This window comes from Bison bison, unplaced genomic scaffold, assembly GCF_000754665.1.
Source record: "Bison bison bison isolate TAMUID 2011002044 unplaced genomic scaffold, Bison_UMD1.0 scf7180017864166, whole genome shotgun sequence".
Lineage (NCBI taxonomy): Eukaryota > Metazoa > Chordata > Mammalia > Artiodactyla > Bovidae > Bison > Bison bison.
Window position 1 is genome coordinate 2,613,819 of NW_011494738.1, and position 27,325 is coordinate 2,641,143.

The 27,325-nt window shown below is 39.2% G+C and overlaps 1 protein-coding gene and 1 pseudogene across 3 annotated transcripts in view; one reads left to right on the plus strand and one right to left on the minus strand.

Annotated features, from left to right (window-relative positions):
* The window catches only part of ASB3 (ankyrin repeat and SOCS box containing 3), a 128,457-nt gene that overhangs the window by 61,053 nt on the left and 40,079 nt on the right, over window positions 1–27,325 (plus strand). For all 3 annotated transcript variants that reach the window (XM_010841686.1, XM_010841687.1, XM_010841688.1), the window contains exons 4-6: window positions 21,960–22,072; window positions 22,667–22,802; window positions 25,335–25,512. In XM_010841686.1, coding sequence (XP_010839988.1) covers window positions 21,960–22,072; window positions 22,667–22,802; window positions 25,335–25,512 — 427 coding nt within the window. The remainder of the gene's footprint in view (window positions 1–21,959; window positions 22,073–22,666; window positions 22,803–25,334; window positions 25,513–27,325) is intronic.
* LOC104989877 lies at window positions 9,583–15,250 on the minus strand (annotated as a pseudogene).

Below are 27,325 nucleotides of genomic sequence, written 5' to 3' on the forward strand. Positions count from 1 at the left end.
CTTAAGAGGCAGGTCAGGTGGTCTTGTATTCCCATCTCTTTAAGAATTTTCCAGTTTATTGTGATCCACACAGTCAAAGCCTTTGGCATAGTCACTAAAGCAGAAGTAGATGTTTTACTGGAACTCTCTTGCTTTTTCAATGCTCCATCAGATGTTGGCAATTTGAAATCTGGTTCCTCTGCCTTTTCTAAAACCAGCTTGAACATCTGGAAATTCACAGTTCACGTATTATTGAAGCCTCGCTTGGAGAATTTTGAGCATTACTTTACTAGCGTGTGAGATGAGTGTAATTTTGCAGTAGTTTGAGCATTCTTTGGCATTGCCTTTCTTTGGTATTGGAATGAAAATTAACCTTTTCCAGTCCTGTGGCCACTGCTGTTTTTTCCAGATTTGCTGGCATATTGAGTGCAGCACGTTCACAGCTTCATCTTTTAGGATTTGAAATAGCTCAACCTGAATTCCATCACCTCCACTAGCTTTGTTCGTAGTGATGCTTCCTAAGGCCCACTTGACTTCACATTCCAGGATGTCTGGCTCTAGGTGAGTGATCAAACCATCGTGATTATCTGAGTTGTAAAGATCTTTTTTGTGTAGTTTTTCTGTGTATTCTTATCACCTCTTCTTAATATCTTCTGCTTCTGTTAGGTCCATACCATTTCTATCCTTATTGAGCCCATCTTTGCATGAAATGTCCCCTTGGTATGTCTAATTTTCTTAAAGAGATCTCTAGTCTTTACCATTCTATTATTTTCCTCTATTTCTTTGCATTGATCACTGAGGAAGGCTTTCTTATCTCTTCTTGCTATTCTTTGGAACTCTGCATTCAAATGGGTATATCTTTCCTTATCTCCTATCTTATCTTTGCTTTTTGCTTCTCTTCTTTTCACAGCTATTTGTAAGGCCTCCTCAGACAGCCATTTTGCTTTTTTTGGATTTCCTTTTCTTGGGATGGTCTTGATCCCTGTCTCCTGTACAATGTCATGAACGTCCGTCCATAGTTCATCAGGCACTCTATCAGATCTAGTCTCTTTAATATATTTCTCACTTCTGCTGTATAATTGTAAGGAATTTGATTTGGGTCATACCTGAATGGTCTAGTGGTTTTCCCTGCTTGCTTCAATTTAAGTCTGAATTTGGTAATAAGGAGTTCGTGATCTGAGCCATAGTCAGCTTCTGGTCTCATTTTTGCTGCCCGTATAGAGCTTCTCCATCTTTGGCTGCAAAGAATATAAATAGTCTGATTTTTGTATTGACCTTCTGGTGATGTCCATGTGTAGAGTCTTCTCTTGTGTTGTTGGAAGAGGGTGTTTGCTATGACCAGTGGCACAACTCTATTAGGCTTTTCCCTGCTTCATTCTGTACTCCAAGGCCATATTAGCCTGTTACTCCAGGTGTTTCTTGACTTCCTACTTTTTCTTTCCAGTCCCCTATAATGAAAAGGACATCTTTTTTGGGTGTTAGTTCTAGAAGGTCTTGTAGGTCTTCATAGAACCATTCAGCTTCAGCTTCTTCAGTGTTACTGGTTGGGGCATAGACTTGGATCACTGTGATATTAAATGGTTTGCCTTGGAAACGAACAGACATCATTCTGTCGTTTTTGAGATTGCATCCAAGTACTGCATTTCAGACTCTTGTTGACTGTGATGGCTACTCCATTTCTTCTAAGGGTCTGTTGCCCACAGTAGTAATGGTCATAATGGTCATCTGAGTTAAATTCACCCATTCCAGTCCAGTTTAGTTTGCTGATTCCTAAAATGTCGACGTTCACTCTTGCCATCTCCTGTTTGACTATTTCCAATTTGCCTTGATTCGTGGACCTAACATTCCAGGTTCCTGTGCAATATTGCTCTTTACAACATCGGATCCTGCTTCCATCACCAGTCTCATTCACAACTGGGTGTTGTTTTTGCTTTGGCTCCATCTCTTCTTTCTTTCTGGAGTTATTTCTCTACTGATCTCCAATTGTGCCTTTTTACACCAGCTTCATTTTTTTCCTCTTAAAATTTACAGCAAAAGGTTTAGCCACAGTTTTCATTCATTTTCTGGCAGTATTTTTATAATAAGAGTTTTGTGTTTTTGCTGTTTTTTTGGTCTACCAATAGTTTTCCCCATAACTTTCTCCCCCCTTTTTGGTGTCTTTAATAGATGTGTGCTTGTTCCTTTGTGATAACTTATCTGGAAATGTGAGATTTTTGCCTAGGTTTCACCTTTGTTTTAGGAGATTTTCAACAGGACAGAGCTTGAGCCACATTCCACACTGGCTAATTTTCCTTTTGACTCATGGTTTTCAGAGAAGGCGCTGGTGACCCACTCCATTACTCATGCCTGGAAAATCCCATGGATGGAGGAGCCTGTTAGGCTGCAGTCCATGGGGTCACTAAAAATCGGACACGACTGAGTGACTTCACTTTCACTTTTCACTTTCATGCATTGGAGAAGGAAATGGCAACCCACTCCAGTGTTCTTGCCTGAAGAATCCCAGGGATGGGGGAGCCTGCTGGGCTGCTGTCTAGGGGGTTGCACAGAGTCGGACATGACTGATGTGACTTAGCAGCAACAGCAGCAGCATGGTTTTTGGGTGTGAATTCATTTGTTGTTCAGTTCCTCAGTCATGTTTGACTCTTTGTGATCTCATGGACTGTAGCACACCAGGCTTTCCTGTCCTTCACTATCTCCCAGAGTTCGCTCAGACTCATGTCCATTGAGTCAATAATACCATCCATCCTTCTCATCCTCTTTTGTCTCCTTCTCCTACTGCCCTCAATGCTTTCCCAAAAGCGTCATGGTCGTTTTAGAAAAGGCAAAGGAACCAGAGATCATATTGCCAATATCCAGTGGATCATTGAAAAAGCTAGAGAGTTCCAGAAAAACATCTATTTCTGCTTTGTTGACTACGCCAATGCCTTTGACTATGTGGATCACGACGAACTGTGGAAAATTCTTAAAGAGATGGGAATACGAGACCACCTGACCTGCCTCTTGAGAAACCTGTATGCACGTCAGGAAGCAACAGTTAGAACTGGACATGGAACAACAGACTGGTTCTGAATGTGTCAAGGCTGTATATTGTCACCCTGTTTATTTAACTTATATGCAGAGTACATCATGATAAACGCTGGGCTAGATGAAGCACAAGCTGGAATCAAGAATCCTGGGAGAAATATCAATAACCTCAGATATGCAGATGATACCACTCACAAAGAAGAACTAAAGAGCCTGTTGATGAAAGTGAAGGAAGAGAGTGAAAAGTTGGCTTAAAACTCAACATTCAGAAAACTAAGATAATGGCATCTGGTCCCATCACTTCATGACAAATAGATGGGGAAACAGTAGAAACAGTGTCAGACTTTATTTTTTTGGACTCCAAAATCACTGCAGATGGTGACTGCAGCCATGAAATTAAAAAATGCTTCCTCCTTGTAAGAAAAGTTACGACCAACCTAGACAGCATATTAGAAAGCAGAGACATTACTTTGTCAACAAAGGTCCGTCTAGTTAAGGCTATGGTTTTTCCAGTAGTCATGTATGGATGTGAGAGTTGGACTATAAAGAAAGCTGAGCACCGAAGAATTGATGCTTTTGAACTGTGGTGTTAGAGAAGACTCTTGAGAGTCCCTTGAACTGCAAGGAGATCCAACCAGTCCATCCTAAAGGAAATTAGTCCTGAATATTCATTGGAAGGACTGATGCTGAAGCTAAAGTTCCAATACTTTGGCCACTTGATGCAAAGAGCTGACTCATTTGAAAGGACCCTGATGCTGGGAAAGATTGAAGGCGGGTGGAGAAGGGGACGACAGAGGATGAGATGGTTAGATGGCATTACCGACTCAATGGACATGATTTTGGGTAAACTCCGGGAGTTGGTGATGGACAGGAAGGCCTGGTGTGCTGAAGTCCGTGGGGTCGCAAAGAGTCGAACATGACTGAGTGACTGAAGTGAAGTGAACTGAACTGAACTTTTCCAATGAGTGAATTCATTATCTTTCACTGATTAGTTGATATAGGCAGCTGTGGGGGTTTTGCAAGGCAGCTTCACTTCGTGCTAGCCCAGACAAACTAGTCCTGCAAGTGTAGCATGTTTGTGTTATTCCTTATTTAGACCCAGCTCTTCTGACTTTGAGATTTCAACTCTGTCCATATGTATTCTTTCTTCCAGTTCATGAATCTTATCCCTCTGCTGGACATTTATGTTTTGCCCCTCAGAGGGAGCCTCCATCTCACCTCTGAGAAGTTTACTTTGCTGGCTGCTTGTGAGAGGTGCAGTTGACACTTTCTGCCCTTCATCCCACAAGGACCCGCGATTAACCTCTGTTTTGAAAGCTCCTACCTATTTTTGATCTGAAGTTTTAGTGGGATTTGTAGTTTTGCTAAAAATGCAGAATGTGTTTTTATTTCTTATTTTCTTTGCTGATTTTGGATTAATTGCTCTTTAATGCTTTCTAAGAAGAGTAAGGGGAACTACTTTATCCACAGTATTAAAATTGGAGGCCCATATTTTTAAAGTAAGACAAAAATTCTTGATGTCAGTAGTATGTATAGTTTAATATTCCAGTATATGGTAGAAATAGACTTAAATGAGCCATTCCTCACCCCATCCTGCTCCTACAATGCAATCTCTGTTCTCTTTAGATACCATAGAGCAGTGCTACTCAAAAATGTCAGTCTGTTGATAAGGGGCTTGAGCCATAATGTAAATCAGTGATTTACATTTGTGCAACTTCCTTCATCAAAATAGTTTTCTTTCAAGAAAAATGTCAGCTGAACTAAACAGTATGTTTTAAGGACATAATTGATTTATATTCTGGTAAAAATTTCTCATTTTGTTGAGGACTGATAACAGTTGGTAGATCAACAGGCTGTGAACAGTATTGAGTAGCACTGCTGTACAGTATGGATGTGTGGCTGTTAGGTGGAATCATTACATAGTTAATGCAGTTGTTCCTTTATTTATGATTATTATTGCCACTGGCCAATTGTGTAATGAACATCACTGGTTAGCATGGCTGAAATAAAAGTGTTGCTTCTCTATAATTAGGAGTCCTTGGGATGAGGGATGTTTTGCCATATACTTTTTCTTTGCTAGGGACTCCTCAGTGTAGTGATTATTTCTCTAAGCCATACTGTGGAGAGATCATGCAGAGGTGGCTTCTGTAAGGAGGATACTGCTTTATGAGAATTTCAGGAGTGTGAATTGGATAATTATAAAGAGTTGTAGAATTCACTGTTATAATTCTGGATGAATATGTAAATTTAAAGATGTGCTGTCTAAAATGTTTCTCTCAGCTCTGTTGGTGGGGAGGCATGTGGAGAAATAATAAAATAGTAGAATTTTAGTTTTTTGTCTCCTAAGACTTCCAAGTGATTGAAAGATGTGCTTTTCTGGATATGGTCTCTGTTGTCTAATTGCCCATTTGACTTCTCTGTATCAGAAATAGAGACATATCATGGAATTAGGTACTTTTCATAAGCTTTGTTATTAATATATTCCTAATATAATAAACTTTGTCCATGAGGTCATGGTTTTTCCCATCAGTATACATTTTTAAGATTGTTAGTTATTGGGAGACACCAGGTCCTTTATAAGAAGTGAACTTTTCATTATAACTTTAGAAAAATATTTTCTAAGCAATAAAATACTACATTTTAGACTAAAGATTGGCTCCTCTTGTGGTTCAGCTGGTAAAGAATCCACCTGCAATGTGGGAGACTTGGGTTTGAACCCTGGGTTAGTTTTGTTTGTTTTTTAATTTTATGTCAATTTAGTAGTTCTCCCTTATCTGTGGAGCATATATTGTTCCAAGATCACCAGTGGATGCTGGAAACCTCAGATTATACACACACAAACCATGTGTGTACTGTTTTTTCCTATAAATGTATACCTATGATAAAGTTTGGAGAAGGCAATGCACCCCACTCCAGTACTCTTGCCTGGAAAATCCCATGGACAGAGGAGCCTGGTAGGCTGCAGTCCATGGGGTTGCTAAGAGTCGGACACAACTGAGCAACTTCACTTTCACTTTTCACCTTCATGCATTGGAGAAGGAAATGGCAACCCACTCCAGTGTTCTTGCCTGGAGAATCCCGGGGATGAGGGAGCCTGCTGGGCTGCCGTCTATGGGGTCGCACAGAGTCGGACATGACTGAAGCGACTTAGCAGCAGCAGCAGCATGATAAAGTTTAACTTAAATTAGGCCCAGTAAGAGATCAGTGGGCTTCCCTGGTAGCTCAGCTGGTAAAGAATCCACCTGCAATGCAGGAGACCTAGGTTCAATCCCTGGGTTGGGAAGATCCCCTGGAGAAGGGGAACGCTACCCAGTATTCTGGCCTGGAGAATTCCATGGCCTATAGTCCATGGGGTTGCAAAGAAGTCAGACACGACTGTTCGACTTTCCTTTTCACTTCTCAGACTAAAGCTTCAGGGCCAAGACACATTATAGAAATATATTTGAATATATAGGAACAGTGCTTGAAACTATGTGTATATCTTTAATGGGAAAGACTTACTTTAACTGTTCTGATTATAAAATTTATTTATTTTTTTGCTTCTCCAACTTTATTTTTTATATTTGAATTTAATTCTTTTTTAACACTGCAAATATTTTGTATTGGAATATAGCCAATTAACAATGTTGTGATAGTTTTGTGAATGGTGAAGGGACTCAGCCATATGAATATATGATTCCATTCTCCCTTAAACCCCCACTCCCATCCAGGCTGGCACATAACATTGAGCAGAGTTCCATGTGCTATACAGTAAGGTTTTGTTGGTTATCCCGTTCTGATTATAAAATTTAATTATAAGATAAATACCTGTGGGTAGTCCAGCTTACCCAGTGACATTTTTGAAATAATTTCCCATCTTTGCCAGTCACTTTATTAAAGTGAAAGTTTGAAACTAACATGTGCCATCAGTGAAGTTAGTATAGTACTTTACTGTCCTAGGAATAGGTAATCTTAGAAAAACATAAAATCTGAGGTCATAGAATTCGTAGGATGAATTCACAACAGTGGAAAAAAATTTATTTTTCATTGCTGTCTAGATTCTTTTCTGGTGCCACCAGATGTCAGTGTAATCACAGGACCAGAGAAATACACAGTAGATAAAATTGTTGCAAATATTCTTTTTTGCTTTGTGAAAGGGATAGGGAAAAGGTTTGCACAAATTAGATAAGCAATGAAAAATATTTTATTGTTGAATTGTATAGAAAAATGAAGTGCATAATGGAGAATAGATGCAGAACTTCAGAGTGTAGATGCAGTTAAAAATTCATGTATAAATCAAATGTACTAATATAATATATAGGTAATCTCTGAGACCCCTCAGAAATCACCAACTTCTTGCTATAAGTGGAGGAGATGTCCAGCCTGTGGTTAAACTGTTCTATACATGCTTCAGTTCAGTTCAGTTCAGTCGCTCAGTCGTGTCTGACTCTTTGCGACCCCATGAATCTCAGCACGCCAGGCCTCCCTGTTCATCACCAACTCCCAGAGTTCACTCAGACTCACGTTCATCAAGTCAGTGATGCCATCCAGCCATCTCATCCTCTGTCGTCCTCGTCTCCTCCTGCCCCCAATCCCTCCCAGCATCAGAGTCTTTTCCAGTAAGTCAACTCTTCGCATGAGGTGGCCAAAGTACTGAAGTTTCAGCTTTAGCATCATTCCTTCCAAAGAAATCCCAGGACTGATTGCCTTCAGAATGGACTGGTTGGATCTCCTTGCAGTCCAAGGGACTCTCAAGAGTCTTCTCCAACACCACAGTTCAAAAGCATCAATTCTTCGGCGCTCAGCTTTCTTCACAGTCCAACTCTCACATCCATACATGACCACAGGAAAAACCATAGCCTTGACTAGACGGACCTTTGTTGGCAAAGTAGTGTCTCTGCTTTTGAATATGCTATCTAGGTTGGTCATAACTTTTCTTCCAAGGTGTAACCATCTTTTAATTTCATGGCTGCAGTCACCATCTGCAGTGATTTTGGAGCCCCCAAAATAAAGTCTGACACTGTTTCCACTGTTTCCCCATCTATTTCCCATGAAGTGATGGGACCGCGTGCCATGATCTTCATTTTCTGAATGTTGAGCTTTAAGCCAACTTTTTCACTCTCCTCTTTCACTTTCATCAAGAGGCTTTTTAGTTCCTCTTCACTTTCTGCCATAAGGGTGGTGTCATCTGCATATCTATACAGCCTTACTGATCATGATATTTCTCAGTAGAATTGTGGTCAAAATCTGAGCCTCAAGATGAAAGAGTATATTTCTAGCTTGTAGATGTAAAACTCAACTCACTACAATTTTTGCGTTTCGACAGAACTTGTCTGCAGGAGTTCCTTAGAACACAGTGTCACTTTAGGCATTTTTCCAAAAGAATATTCAGTAGGATAATCACATTTTTAAAAGTCCTTCCTTTAGAAATTTATTCTTTAATGAATGCTGCATTAAATAATGATCATTGCTTACTATTTTTAGTTTGAGTTTCTTATTCCTAGATTTATTACTTATATTTTGTGTAGCTCTTTATTTCTTATGCTGTTTCTCCCAGAAGAGAATCCTGTGTTGAGTCCACGTGTTCATGAAATCTTTGTGTGGGCCTTGTGCTCCATGCCTCAGCTGAGTTTTGATTTTGGTTAGAAGTTTCATGTGCGGCTGCTTCCATTTCCTTGATTTCTTCAACAATATTTGATATTCAGGTTATGTTATCCCAGATTACTTCTTTTTCCCCTCTTAAATATAGGAAATGGAAAAACTGTGTTTCTTCAACAGTATAAATGTCTCCCTAGAACTTATTGCAGGAAATGATGTTCTCATATCATTTTTGCTTTCTTAGACTTCAGTTTGTATAGTTTCTTCAGCACAGTAGTCTGACCTGTTGTGGGAAGAGCAGTGTCCCTGTCCTCAGAGCTTCTGGTTTTTCTTTTCTGCTGTCTCAGCTAGAGTCTTATAGACAAAATCTGTTTGGATTGAAGAAAGGAAAGCCTTTCTCCCCTCTCTCTGTGTACCCCAGGCACTCTGAGCTCTGTCTTCAAAATGAGATGTTTTATTTCATCTTTATTCTTTATCCTTGAACTTTGGTCCCTGTTGGATGACAGTGTAATATCAGATCCTATGATTCTACTTTCTTTTTCTCTTTGAGAATCCACAGTACTTTTCCAGGTTCCAGAATTACTCATTTCCTTTCTCTCCTGGAACACCTGTCTCAAACCATAGGAACCACAACTAATGGCCTGGCCCCCTGTCCTCATTGCCAGGCATGTATCTTGGAGGTAGATATGCCTAGTATTCTAGGTTAAATTCAGTTCAGTTAAATTCTAAAATGTAGACCAAAGTTGTCCTGTGGAACTTGCCGCTACTGATGCTGCTAAGTCACTTCAGTCATGTCTGACTCTGTGTGACCCCATGAACAGCAGCCCACCAGCCTCTCCCGTCCCTGGGATTCTCCAGGCAAGAACACTGGAGTGGGTTGCCATTTCCTTCTCCAACCCAATGCATGAAAGTGAAAAGTGAAAGTGAAGTCTCTCAGACGTGTCCAACTCTTCGCAACCTCATGGATTGCAGCCCACCAGGCTCCTCCATCCATGGGACTCTCCAGGCAAGAGTACTGGAGTGGGGTGCCATCACCTTCTCCGATGAATGAGTCTACCTATTTGTAAAAATGTGACTGATGAAAACAGTGCAATCACTAGGTTATCACACTGTGTGAGTTCAGTTGTCAAGAGGGAGCAACTCAAAGGACATCACACAATCTATAAACCAGCTGGAAGGAGCCATCCAGACTTTGCCGTGCCAAACCCTTTCTGGGTGATGATTAGACAAGTCCTCATAGATGATATACTATGTGCAGAAGCGCTGATCAGAATCAGGTTTGGCATGGTACGCGACTGTATTGATGGTTTGAGTCATGTCACTGTCTGGCTTGGGCTTTCTAATGAGGATCTGGCCCCCACTGGCTGCGACAAGCTTAAAAAGGTTGTCCTTTGGATAGTGTTTGAAGGTTCCCCCAAAATAGAAGTAACATCCATCAAACAGCTTTGGCAACAGCTGTTCTCTGTTGAACCTGCTTTTCTGTGGTCCTTCAGGAATTTCATACTTTTCTTCCTGTTCACATTCTTTGCTTGGTAGACATGCTTTCACCCATTCAAATTTTAGGATCCAGCATCCACTGAGAATTCTAAGCATACATTTCAGGGTGCTTTGAACTGTATCACCAGGAATAATGATATGAGTTACTGTACTGTCAAACTCAGCACATTTTTTAGCCTTAAGAATCCTTGCAATCTCCAGAAATTGAGAGCAAGAATGAAGTAGTGACTCCTGAAAAGACAGTCTCTGCAAACTATCTTCCGTCCAAGAAATCCTTGCCATTAGGTTGTAATGGGAAGCGTGGGCATCACAACAGAATTTCCAGTCCTGTTTCTAAGAGATGCAGAAGCAGCAGTCAGAGCACTGGTGGAAACTCTGTTAAGCAAACAGTGCTCTCAGAAAACATGCCATTGCCTGGCTGTTCTTCACCACCTTCAAACAAAGTTGGTGACACGTTAAGGAGGAAAAGCCGTACTGTATTGGATGAATCCGTTAGCCTTTCACCAGGTACGCTGCCTTCTACACTGAACAGTCCAGGTTACAGACGAATGATGTGTAGTCCCTCAGCAACAAAGCTGTGGCCCATTAGCCTTACAGCTGTGAAGAGAAATCATCGAGGAGAGACTTTGGTCCATATTGCTTCAATTAAGGGTGACATCCCTTCTGTTGAATACTTCTTACAAAGTGGAAGCGACCCAAATGTTAAAGACCATGCCAGATGGAGACCATTGCACGAAGCCTGCATTCATGACCACCTGAAGGTGGTGGAATTGCTGCTCCAGCAGAAGGCGTTGGTGAGCACCACTGGGTTTCAGAATGACTCACCTCTTCATGACACAGTGAAGAAGGGGCATGTGCACATTGTCAAGCTGTTACTTGCCTTGGAGGCTCCAGGGAGGCAGTCAACGTATTTGGTCTGCAGCCTGTGGATTATGCAGGCAGTAGAAATATGAAATCGCTGTTGCTGCTACTGGAGAAGAAGGAATCATCATCAACCAGCCGTTGCTCAGTAGTAAACACTGGTCAGCATCGGGATGGGCCTCTTGCACTTATAGGCAGTGGACTTTCTTCCGAACAACAGAAAACGCTCAGTGAGCTTGCAACAATTCTTAAGGCTAAAAAATGTGCTGAGTTTGACAGTACAGTAACTCTTGAAAGTGTCCTAAATTTGTACTGTCCAATCACTAGCCTAATGTGGATCTTGAACAGTTTCCATGAGGCTAGTTTGATTGACGTATTCAAATTTTCATTTTATTTTAATCAGATATAAGTAGCCACATATGGCTGCTGGCTTCTGCATTGGAGAGTGTAGCTCTTTGTACATCCTTAAATGAGCTATAGTCCTCTTCTGTCTTCGGAATGTTGGTCCTTTTTGCCATAGCATGTAGTACTAGGTGGGTCCCATGTAGAGAGGTGAGGGAACAAATAAAACACCAACTTATCCTGTCAACTTTGCTTATCAGTGGGATGGTAGAAATTGCAACTGAATTTCCCTCATTATTCTCAGTTGATTAGGTGATTATCAGACTTATGCTCCAAACCATCTAAAGAAGTGTCTTTAGGTCTGTGAAAACTTTGACAGGAAGTGGAAGGACAAAAAAAAAGCATAAAGGTTCTGTGTTAATAAACATCTGCCTACCTGTAGACCCAATTCCGTTTTTTGAAAGAGAGAAAAATCGGGCAAGTGAATGACTGTTCATAGAGGAGGTGACCATGGAAAGAAAGGATTATGGGCTTTGAATTCCTTTTTTGAATGGGAAATAGTGTATATGTTTGTAAGATCAGTTATGGCTGTGGAGGAGGAAAGTTAAACATAAGCATTTATTAAACTAATAAAGCTGATTTGTGGGTGATTATCATGGAGGAAATAATTTGGACAGTAAATTGGGGAAGCCTCAGAGTCTGCACTCTCATTTTGAAGGGGACCTGAATATGCGGTTCCTGTAGTGCTGGTGATGTTTGCTGCAGTTAATTGGGTTGTTGGTCAGAAGGACTGATTCTGCAAAGGGGACAGACTGACCTTAGGGTACATGGAGTGTTGGTGACCAGTAAGAGAAATTTAATCAGAGGTCTGTATAATTGAGGTATAATTATGGCCTAATTCCTCATGATTGAAAAGCTAATAACCTTCTGAGTATCCTATTTGTAGAGTGTTAGGAAGAGAAGTTGACCAGTAGTTTATCAGGAAGTGGGTAAGGGGACTGAGGGAGGGAAAGAAGGAACATTTTTTGAGCACTTACTGTATTTACTTATATTAATTATTTAGTCAAAATAAAAACCCATAGGTAAGTAGATTAGTCCTATTTTATAAGTGTGAATGAGGGAATAACTTGCTCATAGCTGGGCAGAGTGCCTGACTACACAGTCTGTGTTCTTTCCATTAGAGTTAGGACACCATTATGATCCTAAATTATAATTCGATATGTTTGAGACATCTGAGCATTTGTGTGAGCATGAACCAGTAGATGGCAAATTTGGGGGTAGAATTAATGGTTTTCAGGTGGGGATTTTTATTTGCGTGACCGGGAGGTAGGGGGGCTTTTGGGAAACATGGGTATTGAAGAACAGCCTGGAATTCATATTTGAGCCCTGTAGTGAAAGGAGCTGAAAGCAGAAGGTGAAGGATATGTTTCTGTGAGCAGCTCTGAGAGGCACAGGGTTATTAGTGGCCCTACACTGTAGGAGGCTTAGGGACAGAACATGTTGAAGTTTAGGGTACAGGGCATCTTTTCCACGGGTGCTCAGATACATAGCATGTTGCCTATACAGTGGGACTGCAGGGAAACCAGCAGTACTTTGGCATCTTGCATATTCAGAATTGGGAGATAAGCCTATGGCCTGGGTGACATTCTCGTTGGCACTGTGCCAGTTATAAACTTTAAATGGCCTTTACAACTGTGAACCACCAGGAAGGTGTCTCAGAGCAGAAGATGAGAGGTTTAGGAGACTAGAAGTCTTTGTTGGGGTAGAATTTGTTAGGTAATGCAGTTTCCATATAATGCAGGTGGGGCCATGAGCTAGTGAAAAATACTAAAAACTTTTATTGTGAAGCATTTAAAATGTATTTGAAAAGAGAACATAATATAGTGAACTCCTGTGTACTGTCAGCCAGTTATAGCTGTTATCAAATTGTTTCTTCTGTAACTCCAATGTCAGGATTTGAAATTTTAGTTTACAGTTAACATGACTTGACTTGTACCCAAGTTAATGAGTCCCAAAGGAACTCAGAACAAAGACAGTGTTATATTTTGTTTATTTATTCATATCTCGACAACTTTCAAAGAGAATTTAAGGTAACTGATGCTTAAGGTAAGAGTAAACATTACACATCTACCAGAATGGCTAAAAAAGAAAAGATTGAAGTGCTTATGAGGATGTGGAGCAACTGGAAGATAGATTGCTGGTGGGAGTGTGAATTTGTTTTAGCCACTTTGAGAAACTGTTTGGAAGAATTTACTAAAGCTAAATATGTACATATCTTCTGTCCCAACAATTCTGTCCTTAGGAATATATGCAAAAGTAATGTGTATCAGTGTTCACTAAAAGTGACATGTACTAGAATATTCTTATTGTTGCACACTCTTTAACAGCCCCAGACAGAAAGCTATCCAAATAGCATCTACCAGCAATAGAACAGGTAAATAAATTGTGTTCTGTTTACACAATGAAATGGTATACAGCAACAAAAAGGAGTGATCGGCAACTGGAGGCAATAATACTGACAAATCTTATAAATATAATGTTGAACCAGAGAAGCTAGATGAAATAGAATTCAGATCTTCCTCAACTTAGGAAAGGGTTACATCCCAGTAAACCCACTGTAAGCTTAAAATGTTGTAAGTTAAAAATCCACTTAATACATCTAGCCTACCGGACATCATTGCCTAGTCTAGCCTACCTTAAATGTGCTCATAACACGTTCATTAGCCTACATTGTGCCTTACATTAGGCACAAACATCTTACACAAAGCTTATGTTATAATAAAGTGTTAAATATCTCATGTAACTTATTGAAACTATACTGAAAGTGAAAAACAGAATGGTTGTGAGTGTGTCATTTGTTTATCCTCATGATTTGGTGGCTGTCTGATGGGGAGCTGCAGCTTGCTGCCACTGTCCAGTGTTGTGAGAGATGGTCATACCACATGTTGCTAGCCCAGGAAAATACCAAAATTCAAAGTGCAGTTTCTTCTGAATGTGTCTCCATTTTACATCATTGTAAAAGTCAAAAAATCGCTGTTGAATCATCTTAAGTTGAGGACTGTCTATATTTTCTGGCTCTTTACAGAAAGTTTGCTGACTCCTATTCTTTTTAATATTACCAGGACTAGTTGAGGGAGTCCTAACTAATAGCTGGGAAGCTTGGTCTCCAGTCTGATAGACATTAGCTCTGTGATATTGGGCAGATCACTCAACTCCTCAAGATTTATGTTCTGAACAAGCAGGTGATGAGCTGTGCTCCTAGAAGTTTCTACAAATTCATTTTTCCTTAAAAAAAAAGCAAAAACACCTAACTTTTTTCAGGGCTTACAAAATTTGACTTCTTTCTACCTTTGTTGCTTTATTTCCTCTCCTGACCATCTTATTATTCCTTACACATACTCAGCTCTTCTACCTCACTGCCTTTATACTTCCTATTTCCTGTTTGGAGTACTCGCCTTCCACTTTTTTGCATGCTTACTGCTTCTTCTCTCTCATTTCTCTGTTCAGAAGTTTCTGTTTCAAAGAGATGATGTCTGTCCCATTTTCTACCGTGGCATTCTCCCAACCAAGTACTAACCAGATCCGACCCTGCTTAGCTTCCGAGATCAGACCATAGCATTCTCAAACTCAGTTACTGCCTGTTACTTTACCTGGTTAGTTTCACTTTTTTTTCAAAAAATAATTTCACAGTTACTTTTGTCAGAACTTATTTTATCCGTGTGCTTACTTATTATCAGTCCCGCTAGAATAGAAGTTCCATGAAGGCAACTACTTTGTAGGTTGTTTGCTTTCTATGCCTCTTGTGCTTAGTACTGTCTTTGGCATGGTTGAATGATTGGATTAATTTGACTATTGCTGAGTCTTAAAGGACGTGGTAAAATGGTCAGTTTTCTTTTGAATGCAAATAAGAGCCCTGGATTGGAAAAGGTCAGTTTTCATTCCAGTCCCAAAGAAAGGCAATGCCAAAGAATGCTCAAACTACTGCACAGTTGCACTCATCTCACACACTAGTAAAGTAATGCTCAAAATTCTCCAGGCTTCAGCAATACATGAACCGTGAACTTCCAGATGTTCAAGCTGGATTTAGAAAAGGCAGAGGAATGAGAGATCACATTGCCAACATCTGTTGGATTATTGAAAAAACAAGAGAGTTCCAGAAAAACATCTATTTCTGCTTTATTGACTATGCCAAAGCCTTTGACTGTGTGGATCACAATAAATTGTGGAAAATTCTGAAAGAGATGAGAATACCAGACCACCTGACCTGCCTCTTAAGAAACCTGTAGGCAGGTCAGGAAGCAACTGTTAGAACTGGACATGGAACAACAGACTGGTTCCAAATAGGAAAAGGAATACGTCAAGGCTGTATATTGTCACCCTGCTTATTTAACTTCTATGCAGAGTACATCATGAGAAACGCTGGGCTAGATGAAGCACAAGCTGGAATCAAGATTGCAGGGAGAAATATCAATAACCTCAGATATGCAGATGACACCACCCTTATGGCAGAAAGTGAAGAAGAACTAAAGAGCCTCTTGATGAACGAGAAAGAGGAGAGTGAAAAAGTTGGCTTTAAACTCAACATTCAGAAAACTAAGATCATGGCATCTGGTCCCATCACTTCATGGGAAATAGATGGAGAAACATTGGAAACAGTATCAGACATATTTTTGGGCTCCAAAATCACTGCAGATGGTGATTGCAGCCATGAAATAAGACTCCTTGGAAGGAAAGTTATGACCAACCTGCTGCTGCTGCTGCTAAGTTGCTTCAGTAGTGTCTGACTCTGTGTGACCCCATAGACCACAGCCCACCAGGCTCCCCTGTCCCTGAGATTTACCAGGCAAGAACACTGGAGTGGGTTACCATTTCCTTCTCCAGTGGATGAAAGTGAAAAGTGAAAGTGAAGTCACTCAGTTGTGTCCGACTCTTAGCCACGCCATGGACTGCAGCCCACCAGGCTCCTCCGTCCATGGGATTTTCCAGGCAAGAGTACTGGAGTGGGTTGCCATTGCCTTCTCCCAACCTAGAGAGCATGTTAAAAAGCAAAGACTTTTCTCAACAAAGTTCCATCTAGTCAAGGCTATGATTTTTCCAGTAGTCATGTATGTATGTGAGAGTTAGAATATAAAGAAAGCTGAGCCCCGGAGAATTGATGCTTTTGAACTGTGGTGTTGGAGAAGACTCTTGAGAGTCCCTTGGACTGCAAGGAGATCTAACCAGTCCATCCTAAAGGAAATCAGTCCTGAACATTCATTGGAAGGACTGATGCTGAAGCTGAAACTTCAATACTTTGGTTACCAGATGCCAAGAACTGACTCATTTGAAAAGACCCTGATGCTGGACAACAGAGGATGAGATGGTTGCATAATATCACTGACACAACGGACATGATTTTGGGTAAACTCCAGGAGTTGTTGATGGACAGGAAGGTCTGGCGTGCTGCGGTTCATGGGGTCGCAAAGAGTGGGACATGACTGAGTGACTGAACTGAACTGAACTGAAGAGCCCTGGAAAAAAATTAACTATTATTATAGCTAAGTTGATTTCAGTGGCTTGTTGTTTGCACCCCCTTTTATAATCATTTAAATTCTTCCACAGAGCTGTCAAGTATGTGTATATAATCATCCTTAACTTACATATAATGTGAAGTCTTAAGTACAGTGACTACTTCCAAAACACAGGTTTGCTGATTTTCTGGGATCTGTAAGTGAATATGGCTTTTGTTTTTGTTTTTAAAATCAAATTTTGTAAAATTTCAGGCATTATTTCTTCAACTATGTTTTTTTGGTGCCTGATTCTTATTCTTTTCTCCTTTTGGGACTCCAGCTAATGTATGGTGCACTGTTTGATGTTGTGCACAGGGCCATGATATACGGTTGGTTTTCCTTTAGTGTTTTTTTTTCCTCTCTCATTTCTTTAGATTGGATGATTTATATTAATGTCTTCAAGATCATCAACTCTTCTACTGTCTCTGCTCTTTCAAGCACATCTATTTGTTTTTTCAGTTCTAGAATTTCCATTTGGTTCTTTTTTTTTTTTTTTTTTAAAGTTTTTTCCCTCTGCTCAGATTCTCTCTCTAGGCTCTCTGTATACCATAGATATTAACATATTTTTATAGTAGCTGCTTTAGTTAATCTATTCAATCCAGAATCTGGACCGTCTTGGGGTTAGTTTCTCCTTACTACTTTCTGACTTGTATACTGGACATTGTGGATAGTATTTCATAGAGACTTGAATTTTGTTATCCTCTGAGAAATAATGATTTTTTTCTTTTTTTAAATAATAGATTATTTATTGGCTTATCACCTTAAATATGTTTAGATTTGGTTTTATGCTCTGTTGAGATCATATTTTCCAGGTCTGACCTCCAGGAGGACTCAACTCCCATCCTCTGCCTGCATTCTGATCAGAGCTTATTTTAGGCTTTGTTAGAGAAGATCTGGAAAATCCCATAGATGGAGGAGCCTGGTAGGCTGCAGTCCGTGGGGTCGCTAAGAGTCAGACACGACTGAACGACTTCACTTTCACTTTTCACCTTCATGCATGGGAGAAGGAAATGGCAACCCGCTCCAGTGTTCTTGCCTGGAGAATCCCAGGGACGGGGGAGCCTGGTGGGCTGCCGTCTATGGGGTCGCACAGAGTCGGACATGACTGAAGGGACTTAGCAGCAGTAGCAGCCGCAGCAGAGAAGGTCTAGAGTAGTGCTTAGTCTTAGATGTGGTCTTTATTTCGAGGGCTCTGCCTTTTGGATTTCTTAGGTAGATGCCCGGAGTGTTAATGAGGTATTGAAGTAGCAAGCCATGTGGTTTCACCACTCTGAGTGGGCCAGAACTCCTAGAAGTTCCACTGCCCCATAGCACTGTTTGTCTTCTGGTTGTCTGTTCCACTCTTAACTCTTTAGCAGTTCTCTGGTAAAATTCATCTTCCTTGTACATGTGTAACCCGAACCTCAGGAAGGATTCTTTGCAGACTTCCACAGTGGGACTTCCCCTCTGCACAGTTTTCTTTTCTCTTGGGCTTTGCCCCACCAATTTCAACTGCTTAAACTCTGATCTCTTCCTCAGATCAGTGGACTGCTGCACTCTTCCTGGGCTGTTTCCTGTTCTTGGAGTATTCTTTCTTCAACCTTATTCTTTTTATGCCTGGACTTTAGCTCACTGCCCCATAATCTAGAAATGTCCCCAGGCAGATGGCTGGGTCATCATGGATCTCACCTCATGTATTTCCTTCCCTTTCTTTAGGAGTCACAGTCTTTTGCCTATGGTTTAATACTAGAAAAAGTTGTTCTCTGTTTTCTACTGTTACAATGGCTCGTTTAGTGCCGTTATATTGTCATATCAAGAAATACAGTTCTGAAACCTGTTCTGTTTGGAGAGGAATGAATTCTTAAAAAGAGAAAATCTCATTTTATTTTAGATATTTATGTTTCATTCACCTAGTCAATGCTTATTTGTTGTTGGTCTTCTGTCTGAGATTGGTCTTGAGCACGTAAGGGGAAGGAGACCCAGTTTCTCTCCTCAAGAAGCATAGTTTCCTTATGATAAGGAGGAACAAATATTAAGTTCAAGTTTGGGTATTTTTTTAAATTAACTTTTACTGAAGCATAATACACTTGGTCATGGAATGGTTCCCACTGCCCCTCCAGTTTGTTAACTTGTTATATAAGAATAAGAAGTTACTCAGTTCTTCCAAAGGAGAGGCTTTGATGGTAGTGTTACCAGCCAGGGTTCTTGGCCTCCTTAACCAATAGAAATTGATCAGAGGCCAGACTAGAAATTCAAGCAAGGCTTTATTGGAGCCCCTGCTATAGCAGTGGGAGTGAGAACAAACAGCAGATTCTCTTGCTCATTTCCTGAGTGGGGGCGAGCTTGTTCCTTATGTGGGATGTGGGTAGGAGAGTGAGGAGAGTTTGGGCCAGAGGAGTGGCTTAGGTAGCTTGCCAGCGTCTTATGTGGTGTTGTGTGCAGGGGGCCTGCACAGTACCCTACTTTTGCCCCCGACCCCCTTTTGCTCTAGGCTCTTCAGAAGTGGCATTTGGGTTTTTTAGTCTCTTTTGTCCAGAATTTGCTCCATCTATGCACTCATACAGTTCTTTTTTAGTACCACACAATCTATTGCTATTGTTGCTGGAGGAGATGTTTGTCCAGGTGCAAGCATGATAGCGAGTCTTAGGTCTCAGCCTGTCTCAGTAGGGTGTAAGCTCTAAATACAGTTTTCTAAACCACTATTTTTTAATTATTACCTATTAGTTAACCAGTTGCTTTGTTTTGAGATAATTAGCCAAAGGTATAAAAATACTACTTTGCCACTGAGAAATTTTTTCACTAGACATACAGAAATCAGATATCTTAGTGTATTTATGATACTAAAATTTTTCTCTCTGACTTCTGTACTGTATTTAATAAAACAAAATTTTTTTTGACTTTCATTTTTAGAAGGCCAGCCTAATTCATGGAAACAATCTTATTTTCACTCTGTTTCATATATCACCACTGACAACCTGATAATATTCAACTCAGGGTCTTGACTGTAGAGTGATTTTTGCCAGCAGTCACTGATAATGATGTATGAATTGGATATGAAACAAATTTACTTCCTTTCTATCCTGACCTCCACCCCAAAATAGGTTGATTTTAATTGATTATAGAAAAATAACTTAGCTTGAAAAACTGTCATTCTTTGCCTGATAAAATGTCCTTGAATATTCACTTAGAAATAAGAGAAGTTAGGTTAAACTACTTCAGTGATACTATCTCAACCAAGGTGTTTGAATATCTGAAACCTTCCAGTATAAGAGAATTCTTGCTTAAAGAACTTCTTTATCCTCATGAGGGAAATTTAAGGATTTTATCTTCCCATTGTTTCATCTATATTACCATTTTTCAAGTGTGGTCCTTTGCCCGAGTGTCTAGTGCCTTTTTAACTTTTGACTGAGACTTGTTGATTCTAACTTCTTGCCTCCTACAACAGTAGAAGATACAGAATAACTGTATGCTTGAAATGAAATTAAAAATCTTGTTTTTCAAAACACGTTTCCCATCATCAGGCACAGAAATCAGAGCTTCCTTTATACGTCTCTGCTATCCTTGTAGGTACTGATATTTCTTCACAGTTACAGTTCTAAAAAGTTAGTGTAATAGCCTGATACCTACAGAATTCACAGTGTACATAATTTGCTAATGGTGTGTGTGTGTACTTATTTTGTTAATGTCCAACTATCTTCTGGCGTTCTATTTTTTCATTAACTCCTCCAGAATTTAACAAAATATTGTGGTGGATAATACTGTTAAAGTTCAGCCCCACTGTTTGTTGTATCAAGTTAATAGCATTATACCTATGTCCATCCTCATTAGGTAGGGTTCAGTTCAGTTCGGTTCAGTTCAGTCGCTCAGTCGTGTCTGACTCTGCAACCCCATGAATTGCAGCACGCCAGGCTTCCCTGTCCATCACCAACTCCTGGAGTTCACTCAAACTCACGTTCATTGAGTCAGTGATGCCATCCAGCCGTCTTGTCCTCTGTCGTCCCCTTCTCCTTCTGCCCCCAATCCCTCCCAGCATCAGAGTCTTTTCCTATGAGTCAGCTCTTTGCATGAGGTGGCCAAAGTACTGGAGTTTCAGTCTTAGCATCATTCCTTCCAAAGAAATCCCAGGGCTGATCTCCTTCAGAATGGACTGGTTGGATCTCCTTGCAGTCCAAGGGACTCTCAAGAGTCTTCTCCAACACCACAGTTCAAAAGCATCAATTTTTTGCCACTCACCTTTCTTCACCGTCCAACTCTCACATCCATACATGCCCACTGGAAAAACCAGAGCCTTGACTAGGCGGATCTTTGTTGGCAAAGTAATGTCTGTGCTTTTCAATATGCTGTCTAGGTTGGTCATAACTTTTCTTCCAAGGAGTAAATGTCTTTTAATTTCATGGCTGCAGTCACCATCTGCAGTGATTTTAGGTCTCTATAGGCATGCAAACTCTTCCTTCAAATAATCTATTGTAGTGGCAACTTGGGAGTTATTCGTTTCATTTACTGTAGTGAAATAATATGCATTTCTTTAACAACACTCCTAAGTTTGTCTGGAGTCCCCTTTTAGTTCAAATAAGCAGAGTTCTACTAAATTTTCATTGGTTAATAAAAGAACATCATTGTAACAAAGATTGTTGTTTATTATGCTAAAAATATCTAAAGTACAGACTTGGAGTATTATGCTTTCAGTTTGCTTGTCAGTTACTCTTGTCATTTGTGATGAAATGGTAATAGTAGCCAAGGTTCCAATTCTTTTGAGACTGTTTCTCCAGACTGATGTTGTTTCTTCTTACCTGTTCATCCCATGCCCCTTCCAGTTACATTTTTAACAAAATAGAAACATATTGTCTCCATTATCAGAGAGAATAAATATTTGCCTCTTGCTTCCATTTCCTCTATATCTTTTAAGATACAATTGACAATAATTTTGTGTGTGTCCCAAAAGAGTATATATATTACTGGATTTGGGTTGAGATAATTGTGATAAATGTTTTATACTTGAACAAGGAGTACACATATGTTTTGATTTGTTGATAGGAATGTTCACAGTATTGTGAGTTCTGGGTGAATAAATGATGGAAACATCACCAAAGTGCCCAGTCGTACAAACATGCCTTTTTACTGATGATAATTTTTTTAACTGCTATGTTGCAGCTGTTGAAAATGGACAGATAGATGTGTTAAGGCTGCTGCTTCGATATGGAGCAAATGTTAATGGATCCCATTCTATGTGTGGATGGAACGCCTTGCACCAGGCTAGTTTTCAGGTAAACTCTGCATTTATTATTTCATTTCCATGTAAATTGTGTGTTTTACCCTTTTAAAATGACAATTCTATACAGTCTTTGCTTCCTACTTGCCTGTGATTTATGGTGGTTCATGCAGTACAGAAAGGCAGTCTAAATGGTAATGATCATTCTGAATAAGCCTGCTGCTCTAGTAGTTCTAGCAGCTTTGGGCTGCAGGGATTATGTAAGTTTTTCAAATGTTGATAGCATAGTTAAGAGGCCATCAGAATATTTGGGATATATAAATTGATAGTGAGCAATGGCTTATTATATTTATAGCACTTTGTTTAGATAACTGTGATAACACCTTAGTACTTGGGCTTGCAAACTAATTTTGCAGGATTTTATAAGGATTCTAATTCCTAGAGATCGTTGTTTTATCTGTTTATGTTTAATGGGCTAGCTTAAGGTACAGAATAATGATTAACACTTTCTTCCCATTGACCAAAACACTTTAAAAAAAGAGTTTTCCTTTAGTGAGGATAAAAAGCACATATACACACAACAATAAAAAAAGAGATATCTTCTATTTTTTTTGTTTTGTCTTATTTAAATTATGAATCTGTGCCTTAGGGAAATGCTGAGATCATAAAATTGCTTCTTAAAAAAGGAGCAAACAAGGAATGCCAGGATGACTTTGGAATCACACCTTTATTTGTGGCTGCTCAGTATGGCAAGCTAGAAAGCTTGAGCATACTTATATCATCGGGTAAGACTGATCCTTTGCACTATTACGATCATGAGTTTAATGCTGTTTCTTCCTAGGAAGAGTAATTCTTAACTAAATATAAATCAGGTTCTGAAATTTATTGTTTTATGTTAGTGGTAAATAAGAGTATGTACAAGTTAATTTGTAAGCCTGGTTACTAAGTCTCTATTAACTAACATGATACAATGCGCAACTACTAACTTACCTCAGGAGAACCTCTTAATGATCTATTGCTAAAGCAGGTTTATTGGCAAGTTGAATGAACGGTTCCAACTTTCTCGAATACATGACTAATACAGTCTTAATTAATCTTTTAGATAGCTATTTTGTACATTAACCCTCTGACTTGTGTATTTTGGTTAATTGTGTGATATTTAAGTGGGTTTATTTCAAAGCCTGTTTACACTATTATGTTAATAAATAGCAACATAAACCTGCTTAAAAGTTTTTCAGTGACAACCATTACATATTCAGCACTGTCAGAGAAGATGGTGTTAAGGTGGCATGCTTATTACTCTGTGAAATTTCTGTGACCAGAAACATTTGTTATATAAGGGCTCTTCAGTTCTTCTGACACCATTGCTGTGCGCACAGTGCTAACCTGACAAAACATGGGTAGTCAAGAGCAGATGGGAGAGACACCAGATTTGCCACCACACAATGTTTTTTTAATACCTAGACTTTTCACATATCTTCTATAATATCTAAACTTTTAATAAATTACCAAAACGAAGTTTATTTAGAGCACATATTTTCTTATTTCTGCTTTCTCCTTATAAACCTTGAAATACTCAAGTTGACATAGTAAGCAAGAGAAACAAGCATTCTTTAAGTGTAAAATTAAGATATGTTACAAATATCAGGTCTGTAAATCTTTGGAGTTGAGATAATCCCTAAAATCATTTATTCAAGCACTTGTTTTGTTGTTGTATTAAGAATCCCAGACTCCGAGCTGTTTAAGTGACGTGCCAAAGATCTACAATAGAAGCTATTCACTGGTGGAATCGGGACTCGGACACAGGACTTTGATTTCTCATCTTCCTTCTTCTGTGCTGTACCTTCCCACAGACTGCCATGATGCATTTTATGACTTCCAGTCCCTAAAATTCCAATTATTAGTGTGTAATACTTAGAATGAAATAGGTTAAATTGCAGGTTAGTTACTCTCTCCTCATACTAAGCCTGTCTCCTGGAACACTAAGCACCTGTTTTTTTTTTTTTTGTCCTCTCTGAATAGTTATGAACAGCAAGTTGAAAAGGTATATAGGTATGTTTATAATGTAACTATACATGTTTCTAACTCTTTAAAATGACTTTCAGTGAATTCTTCCTCATTATCCAACTTTTTTTACCTGAAATTTTACAAAGACTGGTTCCTTATTCTTATACATTAAAATTGTCAATCAAAACAAAATATTGCTTAAAAAAGAAAGTTAAGTAGGTTTCTTTTTTGACTTAATCTTTCCTCAGCTATAGTGTTCATTTCTTTCTAATGATGACAGTAGGTGAGGCATCCACCTTGTACAAGTCAAGAAGATTCAATGTATCTAGACGTGTTGAATACCCAGTTGGAATTTCTGACCCTTCCGTGAATTCTGATTTACCATTTGTATTTTGCATTGTTCTTACCCATGTCAGGGCTTTGGTTTATTCAAGGTGTATTTATGAAACCTCCTTTTAAATAAAAAATTGTCTTCCCCCTTGAGGATGATGATTTTTCCACTGAGGTGTATTCCAGAAATTTAAACATTTTCATGGTCATGTATTAACACACACATACTTAGCATACTTAGCACATTATTTGTCAATGAGAAAAGTTTGAGGAAGTCTGCTATTTTTGAAACCTTCACAGAAATTGAGGTCACTAAACTTTTTCACATCTTTATACGTTTGCTTCTAAATAATTGATTAGATTTATGCTTAAAAATTCAGCGTAGAAACCCATTTAAATAGAGCCTTTTCCTTTTATTGTGGGCTCTGTTCATCACACACTGGTCATGAAGAAAAGGAATGTAATAGAGAGTATAGTCAACATTAGTTTAAAGTTATAGCCCCTGTGTATATCATTTCTGCTGGAATTTTTTTTATGACTCAGCCTGAATCAATTAGTGGCATCTATAAAGTCTGATAATTTAGATTTTTTTTCTTATTCTTTCAATAATGATCAGAAATGTTATCCGTATTTGATGATTTGCATTTTTTTTTTAAATGATTGCTTATTAGACCCTCAGAGTGTTTGTTGGAGGAAGGATTAGAATGAAATGAATCCTTCATAGGGTAAAATTCATATTTTAGCTTAAAAATGAATTCTAAAATATTAATCTTTTTTTTCTTGTTAACATAAAAGCAAAAACAATTTAAATGATTACCAATAAGAAATTGAAAATTAATGTTTCAACAACAGTATCCATTAAGGAGGACAATCTGTTGTATTATGAAAGCCCTTTTAAGGCAGCTGCTTTGAATTGTTGGTTGCTTGTCTTTTTTTATTTTTGCATTAAAGAGGGTTATATGTTAAATGTTTTATTTTAGGTGCAGATGTCAATTGTCAAGCCTTGGACAAAGCTACTCCCTTGTTCATTGCTGCTCAAGAGGGCCACACAGAATGTGTGGAGCTTTTGCTCTCCAGTGGGGCAGATCCTGATCTTTACTGTAATGAGGACAATTGGCAGCTACCTATACATGCAGCTGCACAGATGGGCCATACAAAGTAAGTGCTAAAAATGAAAAGTAAAAATGGTCTCATAATTCAGAGCTAGTAAGAAATCAGATCTTCTGGACCAGACCCTTTACCTCCAGGCATAATCTTTGATATTCCCTTCTCTACTGATTTGCTTAATGGTTAGGTCCACCCCCGCATCTGTCTCCCATGCCATCCCCTGAAGTTCTTAGTCTTGCACTTTCTTAGAGTGAGGCAGAATGGCCCAGGAGACTGTCTCAGGGTGTTAAATCTTCCCTCTGACTTGCTTAAGCTACTCTTCCACTCCTTTCCAGTTTTATCCTAGACGTCTTGAGGTACTGATCTGATGACTTTATTCAATGTACTTATATTACCTCCCTGACCCCAGAAAGGTTTTGGATTTGTGATCTCTGTTGGAGTTCTTTTTCATGGGGTCTAGGCAGTCCTCCACATCTTGAACCCTTTGACTGGACTTCTCTTTGTCTGATTTCAAATTCAACCTGGTTCTTTATTCTGCCCCTGTTACTCTTCTTCCCTAGCCAGAAACTCAAATGAAATTTTTGGGGAGAGAGAGACTTAAAGAAAGTTGAAACTCCCTGAAATTGGGAGTTCTAAGAATCTTAGAAATTATTAAACCTGGTTTTACCTTGAGAATATGGCAGCCTATCTTAATATAGATTGGTACCAAACAGTTTTTAAAAGTATATATTTAAAGTTTTTAGAGTCTTATTACTGCAGTAGTAATTTTTATAGCTATTGTTGTTGCTATTGCTGTTGTTGCTGCGTCGCTTCAGTCGTGTCCGACTCTGTGCGACCCCATGGACTGCAGCCCACCAGGCTCCTCCGTCCATGGGATTCTCCAGGCAAGAACACTGGAGTGGGTTGCCATTTCCTTCTCCAATGCATGAAAGTGGAAAGTGAAAGTGAAGTCGCTCAGTCGTGTCTGACTCTTAGCGACCCCATGGACTGCAGCCTAGCAGGCTCTTCCATCCATGGGATTTTCCAGGCAAGAGTACTGGAATGGGTTGCCATTGCCTTCTCCCAAGCTATTGTTAGTATTATTTAATTTAAAAAGTAATAGTGAAATGGTCTTGTCTTTAGTATTTAATATGTTTGTATAGTAGAAAAGCAGATGCTGTAATTAGGTTATTATGCCACTAGGTGTCATGGTATTTTACTGTTTTCTTAAACATATTTGTAATCTTTGTTTGTGCCTTGTTGAAGAGTTTGGTCATGGACAGGAAGGCCTGGCATGCTGCAATCCATGGGGTTGCAAAGAGTCGGACACGACTGAGCTACTGAACTGAACTGAAGAGTATATTTTTTCCAACTCACTTAAACATTTTTAACACATTTTTTACATGTAAGAGACACTCGACAGGTTCTTTATTTTAGCAAAATACTTAGGTTTAAAAATTTGATGTTTTTCTTAACTCTTGATATTTTATTTAATCATAAATCTACAGTTATACTCTGAGCTTTAAATTGATTTCAGAACCCTCTTGAGAATTTACCCTTATTTGTTCTCAATTTTGAGAATTCCATTGGTCACTGATGATTTTCTTCATAGTAAATATAGGTTCTCCTTAAATATTGTTATCTTAGTCCTATTTTACCTAAGGAAAAGTGGCAAGGAGAAAGAATGTTATAAATATACTTTGGTGTAGCTCTGCCTTTCTTTTCCCAGAAAGAGGACAATTTCTGGCTTATATTATCCTTATAGTGTAGGCTAGTCCCTTCTCTCCAGCTGAGTGCTGGAGGTAAGTCTACAAATAATCTAAGAACTTTTTAATGATTTTTGTTTAGAACTTTCTCTAGTTAGCAACCAGTCTTTTAAATAAAT